Source organism: Gymnoscopelus braueri, assembly GCF_963280865.1.
Source record: "Gymnoscopelus braueri genome assembly, chromosome: 9".
Classification (NCBI taxonomy): Eukaryota; Metazoa; Chordata; class Actinopteri; order Myctophiformes; family Myctophidae; genus Gymnoscopelus; species Gymnoscopelus braueri.
Genome location: NC_137610.1, coordinates 7,033,768 through 7,047,905, shown reverse-complemented (window position 1 = coordinate 7,047,905; position 14,138 = coordinate 7,033,768). Strand labels below are relative to the sequence as shown.

Sequence of the window (14,138 nt, the reverse complement as noted above, 5' to 3'; positions counted from 1 at the left end):
TGTCTTGTACACCTTCCCTTTCATTGCTGATCGTTTCCTATCACACATCAGACCTGACACTTTTCTCCACCCGTTCCAACATGCTTGCATTCGTTTCTTCACCTCTTTTCCACACTCTCCATTGCTCTGGAATGTTGACCCTAAGTACTTAAAATCCTCCACCTTCTTTACCTCTACTCCCTGTAACCTCACTGTTCAGCTTGGGTTCCTCTCATTCACACACATGTATGATGTCTTGCTGCGGCTAACCTTCATTCTTCTCCTTTCTAGGGCATATCTCCACCTCTCTAGATGTTCCTCTACCTGCTCACTGTGCTCCCACTATACAGATCTATGTCATCTGCAAACATCATGGTCCATGGGGATTCCTGTCTAACCTCATCCGTCAACCTGTCCATCACCATAGCGAACAAGAAGGGGCTCAGTGCTGATCCTTGATGGAGACCCACTATCACCTTCAACTCCTCTGTCACACCCATAGCACACCTCACCACTGTCTTACAACTTCCATACATGTCCTGCACCACTCTAGCATACTTCTCCCTCACTCCATTCCGGGGTTCGGGGTGGAAATCCGACCTCTGTGTGTTTCCAAACGAACCATTGAACGTGCATTGTAAATACGTATCCTTTTAAAGGACAACTTTGTTTTTTTACAACCAAGGTTTATATTTTAGCTTGTAATTAAAGTAAATAAAAGATGAGTGCTATTTTTTTTTTCATTTACTGCTTTCTATAGTTTTGGCCATTTTCGCGATATTTTTTACAGAGGGCGGGGGCATTCTGTCCGGTGGCTAAATATGCCTTTTTTTACACAATAAAAAAGGTCCTGTGGTCTTTGATGGCCAGATGTGAGTTTTTGGGTGCTAGAAGAGCTACTGTAAATAATAATAAAGAAAACGCCGGGTTATTGTGTAAAAAAAGACATATTTAGCCACCGGACAGAATGCCCCCGCCCACTGTAAAAAAGATCGCGAAAATTGCTAAAACTATAGAAAGCAGTAAATGATTTTTTTTTAACACTCATATTTTATTTACTTTAATTACAGTCTAAAACATAAACCTTGGTTGTAAAACTAAAGTAAAAACCCGGACATTTTAAGGAATTTATAAAACCCCCCTGGACAGACTGGACAGCCCCCCAAAAGACGACATATTTAGGTAAAAGTGGACGTACGGTCACTGTGATCAAGACGTACGTACCTGTCCGATATTTCATATTCCATCCTGATTGGCTTCCAAAGTTTGTGGCCCGTTTTGAACAAAATGCCTCAAATCGTGAACGCAGCGTCCGATTGCCGTGAAACTTTCCCATTAGGCCAAGGAAGAAATGCCACCCTACATTTTTTAAATCGGCCTCATGGTGGTGCTTCCCTGTCGTCTATGGTGCTTCCCTGTCTTCTTTGGTGCTTCCTATGGTGCCTCCCTGTCTTCTATGGTGCTTCCTATGGTGCTACCCTGTCATCTACGGTGCTTCCTATGGTATTTCCTTGTCTTCTACGGTGCTTCCTATGGTGCTTCCCTGTCTTCTATCTAGCATAGAATGCTTGAAATCTGTGTTTAGTACATTTTTTTGTTTATATGAAAAAGTGAATTAACATTGTAAACAGGCTGAATTGAAAGTGAATCAACCCAATGTATATAGGCCCACCTCCACTGTGGAGTAACCATACAGTATACTGTATAAATAATAGAAAATACACAATATGCCCCACTTTCTAATAAGACACACATGTAACTGGCTTTTATTCAAGTGAAATTCTATGATCTGTCCATCCATACTGTTAGAAACAATGAATCTATACATTTTACATCATGTCACACAGAATTCTAGAGATAAAGACCAAAAAACAAAAAGCTTCCTCAGAAAGCAGACGTGATAGTGTACATTCTCAGTCACTGTCAAAACACAATGGACTATACGCTCATTAAAAAATAAAATAAAAAGTCTATGTGAGTCCGCCACCGGTGAATGAGAAATCGACCTAACCATTCCAGTATAAATTCTGTTCAGCTGAGGGAGCAGACATGTTGACAAGCTCTCCTGTGGAAAGATGGCAATCTGGCAAAATACCAAGGACCATCTTGAGTGTGTGTACCCTACAAAGGAAAACACCAGAACTAATAACTGGTGCCGTTTTCCCGATAGAACCAAGGAAAGTCATTAAGAATGAAAGAGAGGCTTTCTATGACAGGCAGGCCCCATTGACGGCCACTGAAACAGGAAGTTTGATGGAATTTGCATTTGAAATAAATGAGAGCCGGCTGGATAAGCAAATGAACAGACAACATTTTTGAATGATTGTGACCTTTGTCAGATAATATGTTCAGGGAAATAAAAGAAGACATATCACACTATCATTTTATTGAGCTGTCTAAAAAGCATAGAGATGGTTTCTGGCTGGACAGTGCTCGTGATAACAGCTCAAACAATCAGAACCTCCTCTGTGCTCTTTAAGATACCTCAATAACAATTATATTGTATGCACTTAGAAAAACAAGACAGCAGGAAACAATGTGTGATATGTCTTCTTTTATATTCCTGAATCTTTTTTTTTTTTTGCAAGGGTCGCAATCGTTCAGAAATAGTGTTTATTCCTAAGCTTGTCCTTCCGGCGGCACTCATTGACTTTAATGCGTTCCATCAAACCTCCAGCTCCAGTTTGCCTCCTAGTGCGACAAAATCTGCCAGCTGGCATTGCCGGATCAAGAAAGTGACGTAGATGTCCTTTCTTTCTTCACATGTCCTTGGATACCAACAGAACCAGACAGCACAGCTCTGGTGTCTGTGTCTTGCTCCTGTTTCACCACAGTGGCTAGTGAGGTATTATTAAGCACGAAGTTGAAGATGTTGAGGCTGGGCGAGTGGCCCCTATATGACCCCTGGGAAAGCCCCGATTTCAACCGCCATGCAGGCCTTAATTAACAGTGCGATTCCGATTCCTCAACGGGGAAGTATCCGTCCTTGGTGGGGGGCGCTTTCTGACACAGACTGTCGCCATCCGCGACAAAGATGGCCGTCATCTTGTCCTGCTCTCTCTTGGTCTTGGGAAGGTCGGTGGAGGGAGTAGTCAGGAAGACAAGACGCTGTACAGAGACATGACAGTGGACAGACAGGGGACAGTGGACACACAGAGGGGAATGGGGAAGAAGGGTTTGAGTGGTGAAAACTTGAGGCATGGTGAGTTACGTATTGTTGTGCATCAGTGATCAAGTAATCAAACCCTATACAGTATGTATGCTGTATGCTTCGTTGACTGGGGTCCCCCAGGAGTCTGTACTTGGCCCCCTCCTTTTCTCCCTCTACACCAAATCACGTTGCTGAAAAGAGCCGATCTACTACAAGCTTTTAACAACTTGTGAACTATTTTCGCTAGATGTTCAGCTATTAAGGCCCAGACAGTGATGCTAGAATAGTGACACTATAGGGTTCAGGTGGTTAATGGTTAATTGTGTGGAAACACACTTACTTTGCACTGTGATACTGGCAATGATGTGAGACAAATAAGTTAGCAACTTTAATGTGTTAACTTAAGTCTGTACGGTAACGGTAGTTGGTTTGTCGTGGAGCAGGGCATTTATAAGCAGAGCTTCAGTGGGTGGAGTGGGTGACAGGCACCCATGACCAACAATACAGAAAATCCCCTAGAATATAGCTTGCTTAACAATAACATATACCTTTATAACATTTACTTAACAGCGACATATGTTGAATAATATATGTTGAATAAATATGTTAATATGCTAGCTAATTTGCCCTAAAAATGTGCACACTGATTTCTCTTTAGCAGACAAAAACATACAGGTAAATCGTATGCAAGCACTGCACTGGACTATCACCGAGATCCATCTCTCATAGCTGGCTCTCTCATTAAGAAGACAAAGAAGTACATCTGTGATCTTTTAACTGCCTGAGATAATCCAGCAGGGCCTTATTGACGGTACCAAAGTCTCGCCTTGTCAGAAAGGGCGACCAGGCTTTTGCTGTTCGGGCCCCTCGGCTGTGGAACTCGCTGCCTGGGGACCTCAGGCAGGCAAACTCAGTGTACTCCTTCAAATCTCTTCTAAAAACTCACCTCTATCGCACAGCTTTTTCTTAAATGTGTACTATTTATCCAATTAATCTCTGATTTTTATTGTAGCCTGATTTTTATTGTAACTGTTGTTATAGTAAAGCACTTTGCAACTTGTTTTTGAAAGGTGCTATGTAAAATAAAGTTATTATTATTACCTCTCTTAAGGTCCCAGGGGTGGAGTAGAGTTTCAAGGCCACCCCCAGGGGCACACAGAGAATGGAAGAGAAGGCCAGGATCCAGCCCAGACCATAGCCCCACCATGGGTACACATACTCATTGTTGTACTTCAGAGGAGTGTACTTGATCAAGGAGAAGGCAAAGGTTCCCTGAACACACATACAAAACACACACACACACACACACACACACACACACACACACACACACACACACACACGCACACAGACAGTGACAATGTGTTTGTCCAGTATAAACCAGTGATTCTCAACCTTTTTTTTTGAGAAAATGACCCCTAGTTTGATATGCATTAGGACGCAGACCCCCATTTGATACCACTTTAAGTTTTTGTTTATTTTTACCTCTGGGACCCCAATCTACACTGTAAAATGTGTATTTAAAGACGGGGTGCCGTGATTTTCAGTGATCCCCCCCCCCCCCAAAAAAACATAATCAGGTATTATGGTTATACTAGGAGGAAGATTTTTTTCAAAAAAGTGTACAGAAATTGTTAAAATTATGTTTTTATGTGGACACGCCTCCAGTTCATTAAGTATACCTGGTTCTCACCTTAGCACCTCCTCCACCACCTTAGCACCACCCACCTGTCCTAGTCCCTCCTCCTCCTCATGCCCACATCTGTTGTGTTATGATAATGAGGGGGAGGGTATGTTTTTACTATGTCACTAAAGCGCTGTTTTTCTATTGGCACGTTTGACCCTCAAGGTTTCAGCCTCCAGGTAGAAACTCAAAATAGTCAGAGAAGACATAAAACACCATAAAAACACCACCAGGGGGCTTAATGAAGTTCTATCAACCTCATAGACACATGAAAAACAGAAAAAGTGCAAAACCATGGCACCACCTCTTTAACTCTGAGAGTGTACAAATGCTCAGAGTAACCGACCCGTAAGGGTCCATTTGGACCCCTGGTGGTCCCTAGACCTGACACTGAGAACCAGTGGTATAAACCTTAAATTCCTCAAAAATGTCACCCCCAAAAAGTTGATTATAAAACCACCCCACACCCCCAGAACCCTCAGCTTAACCACTCTGCTCGTCTTAAGGCTAAACATCAGTGGTGGAAAAAGTACTCAAATGTTTTATTTAAGTAAAAGTATCAATACTGCAATGTAGAAATACTCTGTTACAAGTAAAAATCAGGAATTAAAAATGTACTTGAGTAAAAGTACAAAAGTATTGGTATCAGTATATACTTAAAGTACCAAAAGTAAAAGTACTCATTATGCGGAATGTCCCGTCGCAACGCAACGCATTGTGAGCTTGTAGATAGGCTATTTTCAAATGGCCGAAATGTATATAGGGCTGAAGTGGTTAATAGTAGGTTTTGTAATAATAATCAAACTCTACAAAGTAACTAATAACTAAAGTTTTCAAATAAATGTAGTGGAGAAAAGTATAATATTTGCCTCTGAGGTGTAGTGGAGTAGAAGTACTGAAAATTGGAAATACTCCAGTAAAGTAAAAGTACCTCAAAATTGTACTTAAGTACAGTACTTGAGTAAATGTACTTAGTTACTTAACACCACTGCTAAACATTATTATTGTTTATGATACAGAGATGTATTTGACTTAACAGCTTTGGCTGGAGAGTGAAATACATGTTGGTAGTTTGTAGTCATTCATTAGTAAATTAATTGTGATCAGCCACCAGGGGGTGCTACTACTTCAAGGAGTAGCGAAGGAGGAATGGCAGACTGTCTCTGATGAGACTGAATGGGACTCACAAAGCATGTAGCTGGGGTGAAGAAAAGCCAACAGTATTTGATGACAGGGCTGGGCCGATAGCCAATCATGTCCTCGATGTTGTCATAGAAACGATCTGCACCTATAATCAGGGAGAAGTACAGGGACAAAACAATCAATAGTACTTATATGTGGCTTGTGTAAATAAAGGCTTTCGGCCCATGCACTCTTACCTATATAGACTTGGGCTGGCAACACACACTCACCATAGATCCAAGCAATAATATATTGTTGTGTTATTTTTATGCTATGTTGATTAATTGAATACATAGAACCACAATGGAAACAAGTCCCCAGGACTTGTTTGTGTTATCCTTTTAGCCTAAATGTCTGACTGTACCTTGTGCTGTTTACATTTCTGACTAATAAAATATTCAATCAATCAATCAAAATGCAAATAGTCTCAAAAACTCACCATAAATCCAAGCAATGCAAATAGTCTCGAAAAACGCCACAAAGAGCAGGCACATCCCGCTAGCCGCGTAGTAGTCGAACAGCTGGAAGACGTACATTCCTCCCTGTGAGGAGAGACGTGAGTTTAACAAAAACACTTTCAACCTGGCTTCCTGCTTTTGGCCATGTGATTATAGGTGAACATAATAAGTAGTAGCAAAATCAGTTACAGAATCAACTTTATTGTCACATCACTGGTTTACAGATGTAAAGAAGTGGATGACATTTGTTTTAGCACCATCATTTTTGTTGTGTTCCAGAAGGGGAGAAGACAAAAAAGAAGAACAAAGGGGGAAGAGGGAGAGCATGGAGTAAGACATCAAACATTAAATATGCATGTCATCGAGAATATTACAAAAATCAAGATATCTACATTTAAAGAGACATTATACATAAACACATAGGCATACAGGCATAAGGCTAGTTTGGTGACCAAAGGAGATCGGGCCTTTGCCATAAAGGCCCCCAGACAGCCTACCAGAGGAACTCAGGTTAACCAGATTAACGAGTTTTAAATCACTCATAAAAACCTACAAAATGGCCTTTTTAACTCCTTGAGATAAATCTTGTTAATTATTGCTCTATTGTTCGATTGTAAACTTAATATATTACTGTTACTGCATTATTGCATTGTTGTTGTTTGATTGCTTTTTGGGCGGTGAAACCGCCCCTATATGTGAGGTTTGGATATTTGCACACCAAATCCTGCGCTGTGATTGGCCACCAGTGTACCCCCCTAACCCTGCACCGTGATTGGCCAATCACAGTCTATTCAGGACTGTGATTGGCTAGGGAAACATGACAATTGTGCATAGCCCTATAAATAGGACTATGCACTTAAAAAAAACACATTTATGTTTTTTTTTAAGTTAGGGGTGTTGGTCCACAATATTACTTTTCTTTAAGTGAACTTCCATCACTGTGATGACCACTGTGACCACACCGCCCACTTCACACTGGGTGTGATTTTATTTGATTGTTCAAGCACTTTGAAACATTGTTTAAAAAAGTGTTAAATAACACAAAGTGTTATTATCATTATACAAGATAGAGTAGAGGTTAAGCATGAGGTGTGAAGGTGGAAACAGGTCGGTAGGTCCACATATAGTGGCAGGTACTGTATGTGCATGACATACTGGTGCCAAAAAAAATGAAGCTGCAGTGGTCTTCCCCTTGTTACTACGGTAGGCCTCCTATAGGGGGCGGTGTGACTTACCTGGGTGAGCATGATGAGACCGAAGAGGAAGGAGATCACCGCTACGGCCAGGATGAACAGCTCTCTGCGGTTCTTCCTGCGGAAGGTGGAGGGGTACATGTCCACCATGGCCGTCACCAGACTCTCCACACACACAAACTAATGCAGGGACAGATAGAGAGACCAATATAGTTAAAGATCACTCAAGTTTAAAGCTGAACTTAACCCATTAAGACCGGGAACGCATCTGTGTGTCATTTTTAGATTTTTTTGGCTATTCAAAAATAGCAGATCTACAAGCTCATAGTGCAGCACTGTTTTTGAAAAATCGTGAACATCTTTTTAATTATATATATTTTTAAAGCGAAAATGTTTTACTCAAATCTTTGTTTCTGGGGGGTTTTACAAATGTCTTCTAAATCCTAACAGTTTTTTAAAAAAAAATTGGTTTCTATATCAGTGGTTCTCAAACGTTTTCATGTCAAGGACCCCAAAATTATATTTATTCGGCACGCGGACCCCATCTCAAAATATTTTGTAATAGGGACCCCCAGAAGCAAAGATTTGAGTCAAAATGTTTCCCTTTAAAAATATATATATTCAAATATTTGCGCACATTTTCAAGATTTTTCTAAAATAGCAGATCTTCAAGCTCATAGCGCGCCACTCGGTGCCGCGCTATGAGCTTGTATATCTGCTATTTTTGAATAGCCAAAGAAATCAAAAAATGACACTGATGCATTCCCGGTCTTAATGGGTTAAAATCATGGCTCAACCGGAATAAGAATCGGTCCTTGCTAAATTCGTTCCTCAGCTCCCAGGGTTGCAAATCGTCGCTGCCGGGCAGAAACCTCTTATCTCCACGTTTTTTACTTTTTGTGTTTTTTCGTAAATGAACGCCCTACTTGATCATACTGCAGCGTCACACAAAAGCATCAAAAGTAGCAGATCTGCAAGCTTGTAGATTTGCTACTTTTGAATTTGAATCCTGAAAAGTAACAGTTTTGGTGAGGTTTCCACCCGACAGAGTCGAAATGGCTCACTCTTTTGGGGAGCTCTTGAGAGAGTGGCATCCTCCACATGTCATATCCCTGGCCCCATCTCCTTTCTATATTTCTAGCCGTTTGTTGTGTCTCATCCATTTGCCATTTGCGGCTGTACTTTAAAAATGTCAATAAAATATCAAATAAATAAAAAAAAAGAGATGTGTGTGCGTGTGTGTGTGTGTGTGTGTGTGTGTGTGTGTGTGTGTGTGTGTGTGTGTGTGTGTGTGTGTGTGTGTGTGTGTGTGTGTGTGTGCGCGCGCGTGTGCGTGTGTGTGCACGCGTGTGTGTGTGTGTGTGTACTCGTGCGTGCAGTATTGGTTTTTGGCAGTGGTGTGACATGTTTACGGACCGCGTGCCAAAAAAAGGGCACAATTAGTACAACAATGTGTTCAGCCTCCTCAGTAATTAGTCGCTGGTCTGTGAGGCAGAGACAGTGAGTTCCTTCTGTGTCCTTATTTCAACCCTGTGGAGGCTCTCTCCCTCATCCCCACTACAATTATACTCATACGCTTATAGGTTTTTCAATTTGAAAATAAGATAATAAAATAAAATAAAAAAGATCATTAGCATATTGATACTGTGTGTAACATTTATTTAGTAGTCCCCTTTCCTCCTATTTTCATTATTTTTCAACAGACAAAAATCATAGAAATGAACCGATTATGCAAAAAAGAATTGTGATTATCTCAAATATTTGTGATCAGGCGATTTTGTGATAATTGCGACGGGCCTAATCTAACCTCTGTCCCTCCTGAGTACCCATGAACATGTGATGTTTCTCTTTCACCTTACAGGCTGTATAGCTGAGCCACTGACCAACTGACCAGAGCCACGGCACCAAAGATGACAGGGGGGGCATGAGGCCATGTCTGTTTTGGTAGGTAGACAGGTAGTCCAAACATGCTGCACAAAATCATAGCTAACTCCCGTCCCATATAGCATTATCATTGTGAAGCACACTAATGACATTGTTTAACCTTGTTTAACCCATTTAGACATGAGGTCTATAAATGGAAAGCAAACGTATGTTGCTATATCAGTGGTGCTCAGACTTTTTCATGTCAAGGACCCCCAAAATTATATGTATTTGGTCGCGGACCCCCATCTCAAAATAATTTGTAATAGGGACCCCACAGAAGCAAAGGTTTGAGTCAAAATGTGCCCTTTAAAAATGTATATATATATTCAAATATTATATATATATATATATATATATATATATATATATATATATATATATAATACATATTCAAATATATTCTTTTCTTTAAAAAAAAATTGCAGATCTACAAGTTCATAGCCCGGCACTCGGTGCCACGCATGAGCTTGTATATCTGCTATTTTTTTATAGCCAAAGTATAGAATATACTTTGGCTCACGACTGAGCTTGTCGATTGGCTATTTTCGTGCAAGTATTAGGGCTTAATTAAGTGGTTGACATGTCTAAAAAAAAAAAACACGTGTGCATGTGTGGGGGGTCAGATGTAAGAAATGCGGCTCCAAAGGAAGGGACAACGCACTCTCGGCTATACCGGCCCCCCGATGTTCCCTCGTGTCAGTTCCCTCAGCCCCCCCCAGGCCCTGTTGTTGGGTGGGTGTCAGCGGGCTCTGGCCCACCTGTAGTGCACACTTCGTTCTCTCTCTCTCTTGCCAGACCACCTGCAAACATTCACCTGCACAATACGAGCAGTCAGGAACGGCTTACTCAAGCTCATGGGCCACGTTGCCAAGTTCTCAAGCCTTTTAGTTCAAGCCTTGTTTCCGTCATTCTGACTCACGCTCTGTTCTCTAAGTCAGAGGTTCCCAACCTTTTTTTTCATTTTCTTACAAAGCTGAGACCCCCCACACTTGTGAAAGTGGTTAAAAAAAAAATCGGGGCACATCGAATGCATAATAATAATAATACTGATGTGGTAAAAAAAAAAGTCAAACAATGACCGATATACTTGTATATCGTTGCTGTCGGGCAGAAACCTCTTATCTCCATATTTTCATCTTCACTTTTTGTGTAGATTAACGCCCTACCTGATCATACTACAGCGTCACGCAAAAGTATGAAAAGTAGCAGATCTACAAGCGCCGCGTTTCGAGCTTGTAGATCTGCTACGTTTGCTATTTTTTTATTTGAATCCTGAAAAGTAACAGTTTTGGACATATGAGGTTTCCACCCGACAGAGACGATATATAGACAGTATGGGTGTGGCTGTAATGTGGATGTATTTGTGCTGTGTCAGAGTTTATAGGATCTCACTTGACTGTCCAGTCCCAGGAAACAGATCATGATGAAGAAGCAGACCGCCCAGAAGGGAGAGAACGGCATCATGGTCACGGCACGCGGATAGGCTATGAAGGCCAGGCCGGGACCTGCATGGCAAACAAAGAGATGATTGGATCAAATGGCCATTAGAACTGAAACTATCCCTTATTTCCTTTGTGAGTACTCTATTGATTCATCTTTTCGATTAATCAAATGATCGAGAATCGTTTTAGTTGTTTTTTTTATATTAAAAGAAATATCAACTAATCAATGAAGTCCTATTTCTTATTACGGTGTCGTGCAAAAAAAGTATAATAATAGTGAAAATAGCCAATCTACAAGCTTGTAGATCTGCAATTTTCTGTATTTTTAAGTTTAAGAAGAAAAAAAAAGCCTGATTTCCAGCTATAATGGCATGCGATTATTGATCGATTCTTTTATAAAATCGGCAATTTTTTTATAATCAATTAAATCGATTAGTTCGATTAATAATAATAATAATAATAATAAAACTTTATTTATATAGCACCTCTCAAAACTGGGTTACAAAGTGCTTTACAAAGAAAACAGCAAAAGAAAAAGTACACAAAACAAAAACAATGTAAAGATTAAAAACAATGCAGAATACAAAGCAGAGATGCACATGAACTAGACTAGGGCTGGGCATTAAAAGCTAATCTATAGAAGTGGGTTTTAAGGAGGGATTTAAACCGGGGGACAGACTCTGTGAGCCTGATCTCTAGGGGCAGGGCATTCCAAAGGGTAGGGGCTCTGAAAGCGAAGGCCATGCGACCTTTTGCATTTAACAGACCCTTTGGAATGACCAGGAGTGCTTGGTTAGAAGATCTCAGACTACGTGTAGGCACATATGGGGGGAGTAGGTCCAAGATATAGACTGGGGCAAGACCTAGCCTGGCCTAGGTCTTTAATTAAATGTTGCGCCATATGATATCAAATTCAAATTCAGCTTCCTGTGTTGGTCACTGGTACACCTTAAGTTGGACTCACCGGATTCAGCCACTTCTTTTATGGGCACGTTCTGTTCGTAGGACATGAAACCCAGGATGGAGAAGATGGCAAAACCTGCCACAAAACTGGTCCCACTGTTCAGGAAACACAGCGACAGGCAGTCCCTATAGGAACAACAGAACATACATAGGCCTACTGTTTAAAAAGCTGTGTTTTGTATGCTGGCCAAATGGTGTAATAGTTTTTTTCTAACAGTGGTAGAATACATACACAGATATGTTATTTCAGTAAAGGTAACAATAGGTAGCAATACCACATTGTAGAAATATTGCCACATTGCAACGCATTGTGAGCTTGTACATCTGCTATTTTTGGACGTTGAGGTTCAAGTGGTACAGTAGCTAGCACTTGAGTAAATGTACTTCGTTACTTTCCAGCAGTGATATATAGACCAATTATGTGTTTACTAACATTGAGACTGGATGCACAGGTGATTGTTTCATGCAATCAATTCTCAAGCTGTTGTTTCGTGGTGCGCTGGTTTCAGCGCACCCCAACCTCCTCTTGTGTGTTGGCTGGTGCTGCACGTCCTAGCGAAACCTGACATAATGGGTTTCATTTGCAACCAGTGTGACGCTTGCAACCAGTGTGACGTCGTCTGTTAAGGGGTCTACACTGACCTGTAGCAGTTGTTGTTGTACTTGTTGTAGCTCCCCAGGGCCGTCAGACAGCCCAGACAAATGGCGTAGGAGAAGAAGATCTGAGTCCCTGCGTCCATCCATACCTTAAGTTCACAGAGCAAACAAAACAACATGAGCTGTTGTTCTTAGATAGACATGAGAAAAGTGCATTTTTGAAAGGCAGTTATGATAATGACAATGCTGGCTTTTATTTGGCCACCTCTGCTGTTATCAAAGTAGCAAGAAGGGGTTTATTCTAAATGCTAATCTAAAAAAAAGCTTTTGTGTGTGTGTATGTTTTTTTAATCACATTTCTTAATTGCTTCTTTACAGACAAGTCTAGCCCAACTACACCTCAAAAAGTAATTTAGTTGTGAGCCTATTCACCTTAAGTGGTCCATAATCCACTGGTGAATAATAGGCCTATATTCTTTTGTTGTTGGTGTAGCCAGTAGCCACTTGAGCTAACTCCTTCAAATGAAATACAAAAAAGTTACCTTACTTGACCCCATCTATTCAATTAAAATGTATTATAGTGCCAAATCACAACAAGTTGTCTCAAGACTCTTTTACATAAAAAGCAGAGACCCTGTCCCACCCTGAGCGTGCAATTTTTGCAACAGCGGCAACGGCAAACTCCCCCTTAACTGTAAGAAACGTCAGGCAGAGACCCGTCTCTCATCGCGGACGATTACAAAGCCCTGTTCGTGTCTCAAATGCCTGCAAACTCCTGATCCCAGAGACTCAAACCGGTGCTGTGAACAATGCCGGCCTGGTAAAGCCTATTCTCTATCCTCATCTTGCCTGACGGCATCAAGTGCACTACTTTCCCAGCCAGAATTGGGGACGCCAGTGTGCAGTTCCAAACTTGAATGAGGGCTCTCTTTGTTGTCGAAATGTGGGGTAAAGTGCTCCCAGAGAGCCGGGGGCCATGTTTTAGATCAGTGGTTCCCAACCTTTTCTGGACCGGGGTCTGAAAGTCTCGGAACCGCGTTCGCGGCCCACCCATCCGACCACTTAAAACACGTGTTAAGTGGTCGGACGGGTGGGGTTGTGTCGCGTGCGTTTTCAGATTGTGTTTATTTTTAATGATCAATCAATTTTGTTCTGGCTTGGATCAATAGACCATATTCACACGGCGGCCATATTGCTATTAAGTTAATGAAGTGCCACCCTGGTTGCCACGGCAACGGGGTGGCACTTTCAATGTAAAATTCTAAAATGGCCACCGTGTAAATATGGTCAATAGAACTAGCATTGTATACTTTAAGCTCTTATTTATTCGTATCACTATGAGAACACATTTTTCAAGGTTTTAAAGAAACATTTTTATTTTATTTTATATACCTGTATTCATTTTAAATATATATGTTATATTATCATTACAACTGTGACAACTGCAATATCCTTTATCCTATTGGTTCTCAAAGTGGGGTCCGGGGCAGGGACCCCCAGGGGTCATTTTAACCACAGTATCCATTTACATGTTCGCTATTCAAAAATAGCAGATGTACAAGC

General features: G+C 41.1%; 2 protein-coding genes across 2 annotated transcripts in view; both read right to left on the bottom strand.

Moving 5' to 3' along the window:
* The window catches only part of LOC308091248 (protein FAM180A-like), a 178,799-nt gene that overhangs the window by 49,048 nt on the left and 115,613 nt on the right, over positions 1-14,138 (bottom strand). The window lies entirely within an intron of this gene.
* Positions 2,923-14,138, bottom strand: part of LOC308091240 (sodium- and chloride-dependent GABA transporter 2-like) — a gene marked incomplete at both ends in the record, with an annotated part of 20,393 nt that continues 9,177 nt past the window's right edge. The window contains 8 exons of the mRNA XM_080436696.1: positions 2,923-3,087; positions 4,232-4,402; positions 6,002-6,102; positions 6,436-6,538; positions 7,690-7,827; positions 10,966-11,078; positions 11,980-12,104; positions 12,621-12,724. Of these exons, the coding sequence (XP_080292822.1) occupies positions 2,923-3,087; positions 4,232-4,402; positions 6,002-6,102; positions 6,436-6,538; positions 7,690-7,827; positions 10,966-11,078; positions 11,980-12,104; positions 12,621-12,724 (1,020 nt within the window). The remainder of the gene's footprint in view (positions 3,088-4,231; positions 4,403-6,001; positions 6,103-6,435; positions 6,539-7,689; positions 7,828-10,965; positions 11,079-11,979; positions 12,105-12,620; positions 12,725-14,138) is intronic.